The following is a 14,637-nucleotide window of genomic DNA, read 5'->3' on the forward strand; positions in this document are numbered from 1 at the left end:
TTCCTGGCTGGCATCTATCACCAAGAATCACCTTATTCAGGATTCTCTGGACATGCTTAGTGTTTTCTCCCCCCGACCCCCACCAAAAGCTGGACCCCCCCTGCATCCTGGGCTGCTAGCACTGCTGTTAATGGAATAAATGCATGTCAGGAAAGGCTTCTCTGAGGAAGTGACACTGTATTATTAATATAATCACTGAAGAATAAGAACTTAATCAGACAAGAAGGTAGAGGAAGAACATTCCAGCTAGAGGGAAGAGCATGTGCAAAGGCCGTGTGGCAGGAGGGAGCATGGTTTGTTCAAGGAACCGCAAGGTTGATGGGAGAAGCAAGGGAGGAAATCACAGTAAGGAATTATATTTCACTTCTAGCCCAAGACCCTGAGCAAGATGGGAACCTCCCAAGGTTTTGTTTTTTGTGTGTTTTTTGTCTTTGGGGAAGGAATGCAAGTGCCATGACTTATGATTTAAGCATCCCTCTGGCTGCCAAGGGAGGAAACCTAGAGGCCTCCCAAAGACACTCTCACAACAGCTCAGGGAGGGGACAGGAGTGGTTGGTTTGGGGTCTAGCAGTAGCCGTGGTGATGAGAAGTGGACAGAGGTCCGAGGAAGCTTAGGAGCTGAAGATGGGCCCGCCTTGGCGATCGATGGACGGCGAGGGAGGACAGGATGGGAGGAAGGATGGCAGAGCACTTTGCAGAGGCCCAGGCACCGCGGAAATGTTACCGACTGGATCTTGATCACACCGAACTCCAGACACCCTAAAGACTACGCGTGTGTGTGCGTGTGTGTGTGTGTGTGTGTGTGTGAGAGAGAGAGAGAGAGAGAGAGAGAGAGAGGCGCAGGCGTGGGGGCTGAGAGAGAGAGAGAGAGAGGCGCAGGCGTGGGGGCTGGCTCCAGTGTACATCTGGGAGTCCTCCTGGGACGGACTGGGGGAGACGGGTGCAGAACCCAGGCCTGGGGCAGCCAACAAAGAGGCCCTGGAGGAGGATGGGCTAGCCAAGGACGGGAGGGGTAGCCAAGGACGTCGTTGGAAAACTCGCAGCGCTGAGAAGAGAGAGGCGATGGAGTGGGGAGCCGACATCGCGGGCAAAGCTGTGGGAGGACGAGGGGGTCGGGGGTGGGGGTCTTTGCTGTTCAGACGCCTACGTTCCCGGATCCCAGACGCGCGCGCACGGGCAGGAAGTTAGACCCGAGACAGCGAGTGTAGACAACTCTCTGGGCAGGGATAGGTGGGAGCTCCGACAGCTCGTTCGGGGGGCGGTAATAAGGCCAGCACACTGGTGAGGGGAGAAGGGGGGTTCTGAGGATGCCTCCGGCCAGTGCCGGGCCGGCGCCCCAGCGGTGGCCGGAGCACCGCGGCATCCGGGGTCCGAGCGGGGAGCGAAGGGGGGGAGGGGGAAGGGGACGCGGACGGGCAGGGGCGGGGCGGGGGCGGGGCGGCGGGGGATGCGCCCCTGCGCCCAATTAGTCTCGCGTTTTCTCCTTCCGCACAGTCTGCGTTTCCGCTTCCCTCCCGGGCGCGGGGCAAGAGGGAGGGAGGCCGAGCCTCGGCCCTGCTGCCGCCGCCATGTGGCCCCCAGACCCCGACCCCGACCCCGACCCGGACCCGGACCCGGAGCCCGCCGCCAGCTCCCGGCCAGGCCCCGCCGTGTCCGGACTCCGAGCCCTGCTGCCGGCGCGCGCCTTCCTCTGCTCGCTCAAAGGCCGCCTCCTGCTGGCGGAGTCGGTGAGTGCGCGGGGACGCGGGGCTGCCTCGGCCGCGGCCGGCCGGCCCTCTTCACGGCGCTGCTCACTTCGGAGGTGGACGTCGAGGGGTCCGGGGCCGATGCCGCGCTCTGAACGCCCCCCCCCCCCCGAGCCTCCTCGGCAGACTCCTCTTGAGAGCCCCAGGGCGTTGGGCCAGCGTCCCCGAGCTGCGGAGTGCGAGGCGAGGCGGGCGGGGCCGAACCCCGGCCTCCCCCGGTTCTCTAACTTGCGAGTCCAAAGTTGGCGGCTGTAGGAAGCGAGGAGGGGCAGCCCCAACTGGGCGCTGTGTGACCTCGGGCGCCGCCGCCCTCTCTGGGCTCGCAGGACAGCTGCGCCTGGACAGCGTCTGGCCTCTGTCGTGGGCTGTTGGCCCCGCTCCGCCAACCTTCTCGCCGCCCCGGGCTGGGGAGGAATCAGCTCGCTCGGCCCTTCAAGACCCCGGGTCGCGAGGGAGGGTCTACTTTCCTGGGCGCGGGCAGGGCCGGGCCGAGCCTCGAGCTGCGGGGCGGAGGCTGCAGCGCTTCTGGGGCGGGAGGCCGGGGCCGCGTTGGCCATCTGGGCGGGGGACCGTGGAGAGTGGAGGGAGCCCCGGGGAATGGGAGAGGCCCGGCCGCACAGTTAGGGGCGCGGGCAGCCCCCGCGGGGTGACTTCATCGCCCTCCTCCCCTCCCTCACCGGGATCCAGCCGCCCCGCCCCCGCTGGGCTCCTTCCTCCTTCCTGCTCGCCGCCACCCGGCTGGTCTGGCCGCCTTTGTCCTCCTGATCCGCTGAAAACTCCCATACTGTGGTTCGCACTGTCTGCATGTGGGGTGGGGGCTGGCCTGGGCTTCCAGGGATGCGGAGGGAGAGGCCGGGCAGAGGGGAGGCAGGATGAAGCAGGACAGCCCCCCGACCACTTGTTGCTTAGATCCAGGCAACTTGGTGGTGCCTGTCCTTATTCCCACTTTCCAGATGAGAAAGCGGGGATGCCTGGCGTTTAGGGGATTTGACAGGTGGCTCAGGTGAGGGACGGGGTGAGAACAAGGAAGGGGGTGGGGAAGGAGGATTCTGTCCAGGAGTCCCTCCCTTGTTGCCCAGGGCAGATGGCAGCAGTGGTTCCTACTCCTACAACCTCTTCTGCGGTCAGCCCAGAGGTCACCAGCCCAGCACGTGCCCAACTCCCAAGTGAGACTCCAGGGCTGGACTGAAAGCCCACAATCCCAGGAAGATGCCTCCTGGCTGCCCCACCCTGAGACCTCAGGGAGGCACTTTGGGGGAGAAACCTGAATCCACATATCCCCAACCTCTCCCCACCCAGGACCACCTCATTGAGGGGGGGGCTCAGGGGGGAGACGGCATGCCAGCCAGAGCATAGCCCCTGGCCCAGCTGGATGTCAGGAATCTAGAACTAGACAGAGAAGGAAGGGTGCGGGGTGGGCACTCAGGGTGCATGGGAGCCACTCCTGGTCACTCCTGCCTCACTGGTCACCTCCCTCCCTCCCACCCCCAGGCCCAAGCAAGTGCAGAGGCTCAAGTGGGCGGGAACAGGGAGGAAGTGGCCACCAGGAATTGGGGAATGAGCAAACAGGAATTGAGAGGGGGATCCCCAGAACCAAGCTGGGGGGATGGGAGGCAGGAAGGGGCTGGCCACAGACCAGCCTTTGGCACAGGAAATTCAGCAGGAGCTGTGGACAGGCCTTGGTCCGGCTGTGGCCTTACTCTCTCGGGAGGCCCTCTCAATGCCTTAGTTGCCTATCTGTCTAAGGTGGGCTCAGCCACCCCTATGGCCATGTCTGCCTTGGGGACTCCCTTGGGATCCCTGCAGCTCATTTGCCTGAACCAGCCACAGTGCTTCCTGTGGGGCATCTGGGTGTCCCCATGGGCCCCCCCTTCCACCCACTCCAAGCTACTCAGCCGTGGATGTGCTCAAACCCAGCCACAGTGACAGAAACCAGGAGAGATGGCCTCCCCCAGCACCCACAAGGCCAGGTTGCTTAAGAAGTCTAACTTGGGGTCAGCCAGCCCTGGGTTCACATCCTAGTGATATCTTAACCAGCTTGGTGACAATGCAGGATTGTCATCACTGCTCACTGCAACCTCAAATTCCTGGCCTTGAGCAATCCTCCTTTCTCAGCCTCCCAAGTAAGTGGGACTACAGGCGCCCATGCACCGCGCCTGGCTAATTTTTCTATTTTCAGTGGAGACAATCTCGCTCTTGCTTAGGCTGGTCTCAAACTCCTGGCCTCAAGCCATCCTCCTGCCTGGCCTTTCAAAGTGGTGGGATTACAGGTGCCACTCGTACCCAGCCTCATTTTATTGCAGACGTCAGTACTTTTCAACTCTAAACAGCTTAAGCATGCATATCATTAACTAAAGTTCAAGATTTGTTTTTTGTTTTTAAGAGGAAACTTACATTCAGTGAAAAACATACATCTTGGGTGTTGGGTATTATTTTTTGAGACTGTTTCCTGCTTAGCTTTGATTTGCCCCTGTAGGGCACAGAGAGGGTGGGCTCTGCCCTGTGGGGGGAGGCTTTGGCTTCCTCACCGGGTCCTGGCAGGGGTCTGAGGTGAGATCAGGACACAGGGCCTCACGCACAGGACTGGGTACAGCGTGGCAGCTTGGGTGTGGGCCCGGGCAGCATGCTGGGTTCAAGTCCTGGCCATGCCACTTCCTAGCCGTGGGACTGTGGATGAGGATGGCAGAGTCTGGCTCAGAGCCGCAGTGGCTGAGGGGCATGAAAAGGCTCTGACTTCTCCCCCAACCCCCTTCCTCTCAGGTTCTGTCCTTCATCACCTTCATCTGCTATGTGGCATCCTCAGCGTCGGCCTTCCTCACGGCGCCTCTCCTGGAGTTCCTGCTGGCCCTGTACTTCCTCTTTGCTGATGCCATGCAGCTGAATGACAAGTGGCAGGGCTTGTGCTGGCCCATGATGGTGAGGACCGGCCTGGGCAGGAAGGGTTGGCTGCCCGCCCTGGCGGGCACTTGGCCCTGCCGGGCACTTGGCCCTGCCGCTTTCCCTGCGGGGGAGGGGCGGTGTGCAGTTTGGGGAGCCGGGCTGGCAGTCCCGGCTTCTGAGGGTCCGGGCCCCACCTCCCAGCTGCCTGGGACCTGGGGAGGGTGTGGCGCCTCCAGGGCAAGTCTGCCAGGCCGGGAGCCCGGGGATGGGCTCTTGGCCACCAGGTGGCGCCGGTGCTCCCAGCGGGCCCTGCAGGAATGGGCAGCCGCCGCAGGAATTCAAGCCATTTCCACGAGACAGGGCAGGTTAATTGAGGACTTGCAGAGCTTACCCAGACATCGCCACCGGGCAACCCGGGCCTCATTTTCTCGCCTGGGAGGGCCTAGGGCCCCAGCAGTGGACTTTGCTGAGGGAATTGTGTCACGGAGAAAGGGCAGCAAAGGCTAGATGTGAATCCTGGTCTCGATTCACATCTGGCATCCTTCACCTGCCCGAAGAGGGCGGCAACCTTCGTGTCCCAATTTTAGGGACAGGTACACAGAAACCGTGATCCATAAATGGATCAGCCACAAATCTGTGGCAAAGCGAGGTCCAGAGCCAGGTTGGAGAGCTGGAAGGGAGCAGGTGACAGGGTTTCCAGCTTCTACCTCCCCACCGAGGGGGCCATGCCACGGGGCAGTGTCAGCTGCTGGCGGGACAATGGAGGCACCCAGGGGCTGGGCTCAGAACAGGGTGGGAGCCCTCGGGTGTTAGGGGGGCAGGTCTTCCCTTGTAACATGTCATTCTCTGGCCAGGACTTCCTGCGCTGTGTCACTGCTGCGCTTATCTACTTCGCCATCTCCATCACCGCTGTCGCCAAATACTCGGATGGAGCTTCCAAAGCAGCTGGGGTGAGCAGCGCCCCACCCCTGGGAGGGGGTACCCAGAAACGCCCCTCAGGTTCACCCCACCCCTCCTGATTCTGCAAATGCCCCCCTGGACACCCACTTAGGGAGGGACCTGGGGCACATCTTTCCCCTGCTTGGCCCCTTTGGGCTCTTGTGTGGGTCCAACTATTCCAAAGGCCTCTTGTTAGGGATTTACTGTACCTGGAGTTCTGAAAGACTGTTTGTCAAACCACGTTCACAGCCCATTTTCCCACTTCCCGTTACTCCGAGGGGTCTGTCCCTGCGCTCTGGGCTGCTTGTCCTGGCAGGTCCGAAACGGGCCATGAGGCTGGGGTTGGCAGTGTCCCAGTGCCTCCTGGGTCAGGGACTCGGTGTCTGTGCTGTGTCCCATCCACCCTGTCTACTGTCTCCCGCAGGTGTTTGGCTTCTTTGCCACCATCGTGTTTGCTATTGACTTCTACCTGATCTTTAATGATGTAGCCAAGTTCCTCAAACAAGGGGACTCCGCAGATGAGACCACAGCGCACAAGACAGAAGGTGAGTGGCTGCCTTGCGAGTTTCCACTGGGAAGCAGCTGATCACCCCTACAAGTATTTCTGCAGGTGCCTCCCCTCCCTTGGGGACACACCCAGTCTGAGGCTGGGGTAGGAGCATTTCCTCGCTCTCCGTGGACAGGAAGTGTTTTCACAGCCCAGTTCTCACATCCCTTCATGCGCCGCTGGTCACAAAGCCAGTCCCCTTGGGGAGCACTGGGCTCCCTGGGGCCTCTGCCTTTCTAGGAAGAGCAAACAGAGGGCACGCCCAGGCCTCTGGCCCTGCAAGGCCCCTGGGGCAGCCAGTCACTCTCAGATGACCTGTCCACCTGCGATCTGGAGTAGCCACCTGGCCCAACCCAGCTCCCCTTGCTGCCTTGCCAGGTACCCAGGCTCTTCTCCTTGTCAGCAGCCCCGGGCAAGCTCAGGCTTGTTTTGGTTTTTATCTTCAAGGAAAGTGTAACAGACATTCTGGCCTCTCCAGCCATCCTTCTCCAGCTAGAAAGGCCAGCTTGCACGTTACCTGATTCAAAAACAAAGCTGGAAGTTGGAAGGTTGGTTTTTCTGTGACAACACAGCCATCTCAACTGTCACAGCCTTGGGGTGACTTTGCACAGGGCAGGGCAGGGCAGGGCATGCGGTGAGGGCCCCGCAAAGGTGCATAAGGCGGGGGCAGAGCTGGTTCGGTGTTCACGGCGGGAGGCCACCAGAGGAGGTCTAGCCCACAGGGGCAGGAGGAGCAGAGAGGGTGATGGCTCCAACACAGAAATGTAGGAACTGGCCCAGGGTGGAGGGGCTCTGCGGCCCACTGGCCATTTCCCTGCCCCACCCCCCAGGAAGACTTTATCAGAGAGGCCGATGGTGCTGTTGGCCGGCAGCCCTGAGACCTCAGTTGGCTCCTGTAACTAAGTGGATGTTCAGCTCAGCACCAGCCGCCCCTCCTAGGCTGTGTCAGCATCTGTTGGCCCAGACACCTGCGGAGCTGCCGTGTGCTGGGTGTGAGGAATGCCCCCACGGGCAGGGCCGGTACAGCAAGAGTTATAGCGGGTGGCCCCGAGGACAAACCGAGCAGCAGACGGAGAGTTGGAGAGTCGGAGAATCAAAGTTTATTTGTCGGAGGGCTCAGAGGGGTCTCGCCACCGAATTCTGAGCGCCATCTACCCGATTTTTCCCACTTTTATTAAGTTGGGGTAGCCCGGGGGTGGGGTCTCAGGTGACTAATGCCTGCCAGTTAATAGGTTAGTTGATGTGTCAGGTAACAGGTTAGTATTATGCTGATGCAGGTAACAGGTTAGTATTATGCTGATGCAGGTAACAGGTTAGTATTATGCTGATGCAGGTAACAGGTTAGTATTATGCTGATGCGGGTCTTCCGTGAGGGATGGGGGTCTCAGGTGGCTCCTGTGCCAAGTAATAGATGGGGGTTTTCCTTATCGTGCCCCCCTTTGATGTCCTTGTATGTCTATTATAGGCCATCACTTCCCAGTGGGTGGTAGCCTCCTAAGGCCATTATGTGCGCTGTTGGTCTCCGGGTGATAGTTGTCCTTACGAATTTTATAGCTGTGTTTAGTATGTAGGGACCTATAGTGACAAGGAGAATAGTTATTGGTAGCCCGGCCAGAGGTAGTAGTCATGGAGTTTATTGTTTTAAGTAGAAATCCCAGGTTTGTTTTAATTTCTTGGGGTTTTTTTCCTGCATTTTTTTTTTTTTTTTTAGCTCCCTGACTTTTGTGGTTATTATTTTTATCTGGTTTATATAGTAGCAGCACTCTTCCCCTAGAAATATACAGGTTTCCCGCTTTTCAGCAGTGAGTAGGTCTAAGTACCGTCTGTTAGTGAGGGACAGTAGGGAACCCGCTACACGTTCCATGTCTTCATTTAGTTCTTGGGATGACTTGTGGTAGATGCTCAGGGATGTTTTTATGTCTCCTACTCCTGCTCCTATCCCAGCAGCAATTCCTCCCCCTGTGAGGATCGATGCTAGTAAGGCCCGTGTTTTTCGGGTGTTTGGGTGGGGGCTTAGTGTAGTTTTCAGTTGTTGGGTTTTAAAGATAAAAACATCTGGGGTGAGGAAGACCTGGGTGCAGGTCCTGGTCCACTTTCCTGGGAGACACAAGTAGGCAGTGTCTCCACAAAGAAAGAATATGGCATCCCGGGAGCAGGTGGCAGGGGCATTACTGGTTGGAGGTTTGGTTATTTGTGTAGAGTTGACCCAGTATGACTCTCAATATTTCATTCTCTCCTGCGTTAGTAATGCAAGTGATACTTCGGTGGGACGTTACGGCTAAGCGGACATTGTATGCTCCTGGGCCCAGCAGGGATGTTTTATTTGGGCCTGGGATCAAGATGCTGGGAGTTCCAGCCGGAGGCACAGGGACCCCAAAATAGACTGGTCTCTTATAAGTTGACTGTGTTGTTGAGGCTATTGTAATTAGTTGAGCCTTTGTGTCTGTGACCTGTTGGATTTTAGCCTGGTCGGGGATTTCTCCCCCATTGGACATCCCCCAGTGGGTGTAGTAAGTCCAACAAGCTGGTTTGCCCCTTGGGGCTATACAGGTTCGAATATCACCTGTAATGGTGCTAGTCCAGTATTTCTTTCCCCCACTGGGGCACACCTGAGCCTGACTGTAACATGTCTTTGGCATGTAGGTGCGGACTGTGAAAATTCCCATGGTCCCTAAGTCTCGAGTAATCCTGTTCGGGGAGGGTACTTAAGTTCTGGTATCACAAGCCTCAGGATAGGGTTTCTCTGCCATAGTTGTTAGGGTGAGTGCTCCAACCAGGAGGAGGGTAGGGACTGAGGCAGGAGCAGACATCCTATAATTAGCCAACTATCACAGTTAGAGATGCCTGCTGCAGTCCAGTCCAATCCCCAGTAAGGTCACTACAACCCCAGTGAAGGTCAGGGCCAGTGGTCCCGTTTACTCCTGTTCAGTCCTGGGTGTGGCTGCCCTCGTTGGCAGACGGTTAAGCTGGATCTTCAGCGGGTTCCGCTGGTCCTGACGTGCAGTCCAGAGATCAGTTTCGTTGTCTGGTTCGGCCTTTTTCACCCGGGAGTGGTGGATCCACGGAGTGACACCTGCAACTTTAACAGCAGTGGGAGTAACTAGTATCACAGTATGGGGACCCTTCCAGGTGGGCTCTAGGGGTATTTTTTTCCAGTCTTTTACCCAGACTGGATCCCCAGGTTGGTGGGGGTGGACAGGGAGACCCAGGGCGACAGGGGTTTTTTTCTAGGATGGTGTGATGGATATGGCGCATAGTGTTGGCTAAGGCTTGGAGGTGTCTGTTTATATTCAATCCCCCTACTTGTCTAATGTCTCCCCTTAATCACTTGAGTGGGGGGAGGGGTCCTACCGAACAGGATTTCAAAGGGTGAATGTCCTGTGGGCCCCGGTGTGCACCTGACTCTGAACAGGGCTAGGCTTAGCGTGTCTACCCAGGGTAACTGTTTCCTGATGTAGCTTCACTATTGTGGTCTTGAGGGTCCGGTTCATGCGCTCTACTTTCCCTGAGCTCTGTGGCCTGTAGGCTGTGTGTAGTGTTTATTTGATTCCTAGTGCCTTGGTGAGGGTTTGCATGACCTCCACAGTGAAGCTTGGTCCGTTGTCACTGCCAAAGGAGAGTGGTAGACCATACCTGGGGATGATTTCTCTTAATAGAAACTCTGTCACTTCCCTAGTCTTTTTGATCCGGGCAGGGACTGTCTCGACCCAGCCTGGAAGGTGCATTTCACTACCGGCAGGTATGTATAGCCCCAACATGGTTATACTTCTGTGAAATCAACTTCCACATCCTCTGAGAGGTTCCGGTGTACTGAATTCTGGGGGCGGGTCTCGGCCTGACCGCTGCGCGACGGACGGAGTTTGGCGAGGTAGGAGTACTGGGCGAGTAGCTGCCTGAAGGCTGTCTTCCCTAAGTGAGTCAGGCTGTGATGACGGGAGACAATAGAGTATGGTAATTTACTGGGGGTAAAGATGTTATGGTTCCTAGGTGCCATCACCCGTCTGTGTCCTCCTTGGCCTTCTGCTCTGCCCACTGGTTCTCTTCTGGGGTATATTTTGGTTCTTCCTACTGGTTCTTTTCTGGGGTATATTTTGGTTCTTCCTACTCGTTCTTTTCTGGGGTATCTTTTGGTTCTTCAGGCCACTTGGGTGCCAACAAGATTTGGCACTGGGTTGCAGTGTTGTCCTCTGAACATTCTCGGGTGGCTGCATTTTTGGCTGCTTGGTCTGCCAGGTGATTGCCGGTGGCCATTGGATTTGTGCCCTTTGGGTGCCCTTGACAGTGGATGACCGCAATTTCTTAGGGCTCCCAAACTGCCTCCAGCAGTTGGAAGATTTCATCCCTATTTTTGATCTCTTTTCCACCTACAGTCAGCAGTCCCCTCTTCCTGTATATTGTCCCGTGGATATGTGTTGCGGCAAAGGCATATTTAGAGTCTGTGTATATGTTTGCCTTCTTACCCCGGGCATGCCTGCGGGCTTGGATGAGGGCCCATAGATAGCGCTGCCCTTCGTGCCGACCAGCACCTCATCGAGTGTGGGGACTGCGACGCCTGCCAGTCCTTTCCCATTCTGGATAAAACTCCTGCCGTCCGTGTGGAGTTCTAAGTCCGGTGCTGCTAGAGGACTGTTTTAGATCCGGCCGGCTGGGTGGCTGGTTTCTTTTGTTGGGGCATTCGTGCTTCCAGTGACCAATCCCCTTACAGAAGGAGCACTGCTCAGGCTTCAGGGCCCCTCGTCTCCTGGGTCCTCCTTCCCGTGGCGGGCCAGGTCTCTAGGCTGGGTCAGGTCTTCTGAGGGCAGCGGCCAGGAGAGCAGCTTTCTGTTTCATTTTCTTGTCATTTTTCCTCCGGGCAGTCTGGTCTCGATTAACAAGGACCTTCTGGGCCATTTACATCAGCTGTGTGATGTTCATTCCTGCAACCCGTAACATTTCTGGAGTTTCCGTCGGATGTCAGTGTCGGACTGCCCAACAAATGCGGCATTCACCATCCGCTGACTTTCGGCCGCCTCTGGGTCGAAGGGTGTGTAGACTCGGTAGGCCTCACAACGGTGCTCATAGAATTCACTCGGTGATTTCTCTGGCTTCTGGGTGATCAGAGCGACTTTGTTCATGTTGGTTGGTTTTCTGGCTCCCTCTCGGACCCCGTGGAGGGGAGCTTCCCGGTACCTTCCGAGTGCCTCTCGTCCGCTCGGGGAGTTGAAATCCCAATCCGGGTTGGTCTCGGGTGCTGCTCTCTGTGCCCACTGTGCCGCGTCCAAGGTCCCTGCTGGAGCCTCGTCCTGGAGCCACCTCTGGGTCCCAGCTATAATCCGGTGTCATTCTTCCATGTTAAAAAGGGTCAGAAGGAGCTGGTGGCAGTGTTTCCAAGGGGGATGTTGGGTCTGAAAGATGGATTCTAGGAAGTCAATGAGGGCCCGAGGTTTTTCGGAGTAGGGCGGGGTGTGTTGCTTCCAGTTCAGAAGGTCAGTGGTGGAGAAGGGCTGGTAGTACAGGACCGGCTGCCCTGGCTGAACAGACCCATCGTCCGTAACCTGTGTCGGGCCTCGCACGTCTCACGCAGGGGCATCTGGAGGGCTGAAGTTGGGGCCAGAGCTGACCGTAGCCAGCGGGTGATGGGAGTGTCGGCAGCTGGTTGGTCTGGAACTGGCCGGGGGGAGACTGACGGCGGGGTGTCTGGTGGATTGGGGGGCACTTCAGGAGGTGTCACGGTAGGGTTGTAGGGCGGTGGTGGTGGCTCCTCTTCAGGAGCTTCCTGATAGATGAGTTTGGACAGTTTGGAGTCTCTGGTCCTTTGTGCCACAAAAGTCCTGCTCTGTCCCTTATTGGCACAGAACTGGACCCAAGGGGGTAGGGTCTGAGCAATCTCTTACCAGGAATCTAGGTAAGGGAATCGGTCGGGGTGGCCAGGAAGCCCGGTCCACGATTCTCCAAACTGCTGGCATGGTGGGGAGGTCTAAGGTTCCTGTTGTGGGCCAGTCGACCCCGAATGTGGGCCCCTCGTATTCACAGGGGACCCTAAGTCTACTGGGACTTGGTGTGATGCCATAATCTCCCGGGAAACCCTCCTTAGAGTTCTTTAACATGCCTTTAAGGACCGTAGGCTTAGTGTCCGGCTTTAGGGCGGTTCTCCAAGCACATGGGGACTCCCCGCTGCCCCCAGCCCAGCCCTGAGCCGGTGTCAGCCCGAGGCTGACCAGGGTTCTGAGAGACAGGGCGTGGCCAGGGAGGGGATGAGTGTCAGAAGATAGCAACCAGCACTGCGGCTGGGGTCAGAGGTTAGTGACTGGGGTGCTCTGCCTTCCTTAGGGTGGGGAGTTCTAGAAGGCGCTACAGAGCAGTCTTCCATATTGGGATTTCAAGAACCCTCAAGTCACACCTCACAGGCCCTAACGTTATAAAATTGCTTCTGATCACAACACAAAAAAGGATTAGGGGAGGGGGAATTGAAACTGTAAAATTGAAACTATAAAAAAAGGCTTGCCATTATATTTTAGCTCAGGGGACAAGAAAACAGCTGTCCTTGCCTTGTCCTGCTGAACTTGGGTGTAGGGTTAATATGCAGATGTACAACCCTGACACGCCCACATGAGAACGGCCGCCCCCACCCTGGAGGTGCCAGCAGCTGCCTGTGGTGGGCCGGGGCCTGCCCGCAACCTGGCTGTGCCTCCCCAGAGACCATTCCCAGGCACTGCTGCCCCCGAAACTCCTGCTAAGCACCCTCTGCTTTCCTTTCAGAAGAGAGTTCAGACTCGGACTCAGACTGAAGTCCTGGCCGTGTCCCGGCAACCGGAGCCACATGGGGCCTCCACCCTGCACCCTCCTGCCAGGGCTGGCTGGGGACGCAGCACATCGGGAGGCTGTGACTTCTCCGGCAGCCTCGGGAGCTGCTGTCGCAGGGGGCCTGCCCACAGCCTCAAGGTCACCCCTGAGCCCAGCACGCGAGACTGATCCTCGGCTTAGCACTGCTAACCACTCTGCACCTGTGGGTACCCTGCATATTCCACCTCTTCTCCCCAGTTCTGTCCCGTAGACCTTAAGCCCTTTTACCTCCCTGCCAAAAACAAGCACAAGCAGCAGCAGACGGAGCCTACCACCACCTGCCGCAGTCAGCAGTTCATGCTGCACAGTGGCAGGGGCGTCACCTGTGTTTCGCCAACAGGAACAAATACAGAAACCCCCACTGGGCCACCCCACTGGGCCCCAGTGGTTTTCGTCTGCACATGGTGCTCCTGCTCACGCCACGCACTTGGTCGAGAAGGACCCTTGCAAGAACCTTTTGTTCAAGGAGCACCGGTTCCGTCTTCATTCTTGAAGCAGGGAGGAAACTGACCTTTGCCTTATCCGGGAGAGCGGGTCTCAGCACCCGTAACTGACGCCTTACACCCTGGGAAACCGCGTCGTCTACAAGTGAGACAACCATTCTGGGTCTGAGACTGTTTGAAAGAAGAGCTTGCAAACTAGCTTCCCCGGCCCAAAAGACAGAGTGTCCCAAACAATGATGCAACAGTGACAGTGGCACGGGTGGCTGGGCGGGCCCAGCCAAACCCCCTCTCTCCCTGAGGGCCGGCCAGCAGGCGAGAGGTTCCTGACCCCCTCGTGAAGGACTTACACTGTGTATCTATCTTTAATGAGATTTTATAACTTTTTATACTTTTTTTTTATACAAAAGCAGCTTCTTAACAATGGCATTTCCTGTGACCCTAGGCCTCATGAACGAGCCAGAGTTCTGGACCCATGTTTCGGGCATTTGTAACCTTGTTCTCTTGCATGTGAATCTCCTACCCTGAAAAAAGCCGTAACAGATTAAACCAGAATGACTACTTGTGTGTTTCAAAAAACCTTCCACCATCCAGAGCAATACTGTCAAGGACTTACCATGCTTCCACACAAGCTGGTGACTAGTGACATGACAGTGTTGGGTTTCAGCCACGGTGCACGCGTCCTTCTCGGTGTCAGGCACGAGGGTGAGTATCTGACCAGCGTTTGATCCTCTTATTTAATCCTGACACAACTGTTTTACAGCCAAGGAAGCCGAGAGAAAGGTTAGGGAGTGGCCCCAGGCCCTGTCCCTCACATACAAGGATGATGCCCCATGGCAGCCGGAACCTGAGGCTCTCCTGGGTTAGGAAACTGGTTGCAGGAGGGACCTCAGCATTGCAGCCTGAGGGGACCCTGGGTCCGCGTTGGTGCCCTCACTGGTAGGAAGAGGCAAGGCCCTGGCACCCCAGACTTCACACGGGACGCGCTCGAGCTGAACGTGCTGGAGCGGAGAGGGGCTCGGTGGGACCCCTGCTGCCCCTGGCCAGCCCCAGAGACACCGCAGGGGGCCCGGTTCAGCCTCTTCGGGGCAGGCCTGTTTCTGGAACTGGATCCACAGCATGTAAGGGACAGAGGAGGCAAGTCAGAATGAAGAAAGAGACAATAACATTTTTACGTGTCCATTTATTAAACAAGAATTCCTTCATGACAATACAATATTTATTAGCGATTAGTGTTGAGAAAATTATTTCCCTCTACATACAA

The 14,637-nt window shown here is 57.1% G+C and overlaps 1 protein-coding gene across 2 annotated transcripts; it reads left to right on the forward strand.

The window, feature by feature from the left end:
• Positions 1-1,520: 1,520 nt before the first annotated feature.
• Positions 1,521-14,164, forward strand: CMTM3 (CKLF like MARVEL transmembrane domain containing 3). Of its 2 annotated transcripts, none has more exons than XM_069456344.1 (5): positions 1,521-1,727; positions 4,506-4,661; positions 5,480-5,575; positions 5,989-6,109; positions 12,853-14,164. In XM_069456344.1, the coding sequence occupies exons 1-5, from the start codon at positions 1,569-1,571 to the stop codon at positions 12,876-12,878; spliced, it is 558 nt and encodes a 185-aa protein (XP_069312445.1). In that variant the 5' UTR covers positions 1,521-1,568; the 3' UTR covers positions 12,879-14,164. The 2 variants fall into 2 exon arrangements, with proteins under 2 accessions (XP_069312445.1, XP_069312444.1); XM_069456343.1 differs by having other exon boundaries at positions 12,850-14,163.
• The last annotated feature ends 473 nt before the right edge of the window (positions 14,165-14,637 follow it).

Source organism: Eulemur rufifrons, chromosome 23 (assembly GCF_041146395.1).
Source record: "Eulemur rufifrons isolate Redbay chromosome 23, OSU_ERuf_1, whole genome shotgun sequence".
In the NCBI taxonomy this organism is placed as follows: Eukaryota; Metazoa; Chordata; class Mammalia; order Primates; family Lemuridae; genus Eulemur; species Eulemur rufifrons.

Bases quoted from the DNA above. Each gene is read 5' to 3' on its own strand.
- CMTM3 (XM_069456343.1), top strand. From the start codon at position 1,569: ATGTGGCCCCCAGACCCCGACCCCGACCCCGACCCGGACCCGGACCCG. The intron at 4,662-5,479 runs GTGAGGACCGGC...TTCTCTGGCCAG, and splicing joins GCTTGTGCTGGCCCATGATG to GACTTCCTGCGCTGTGTCAC. The intron at 5,576-5,988 runs GTGAGCAGCGCC...TGTCTCCCGCAG, and splicing joins GAGCTTCCAAAGCAGCTGGG to GTGTTTGGCTTCTTTGCCAC.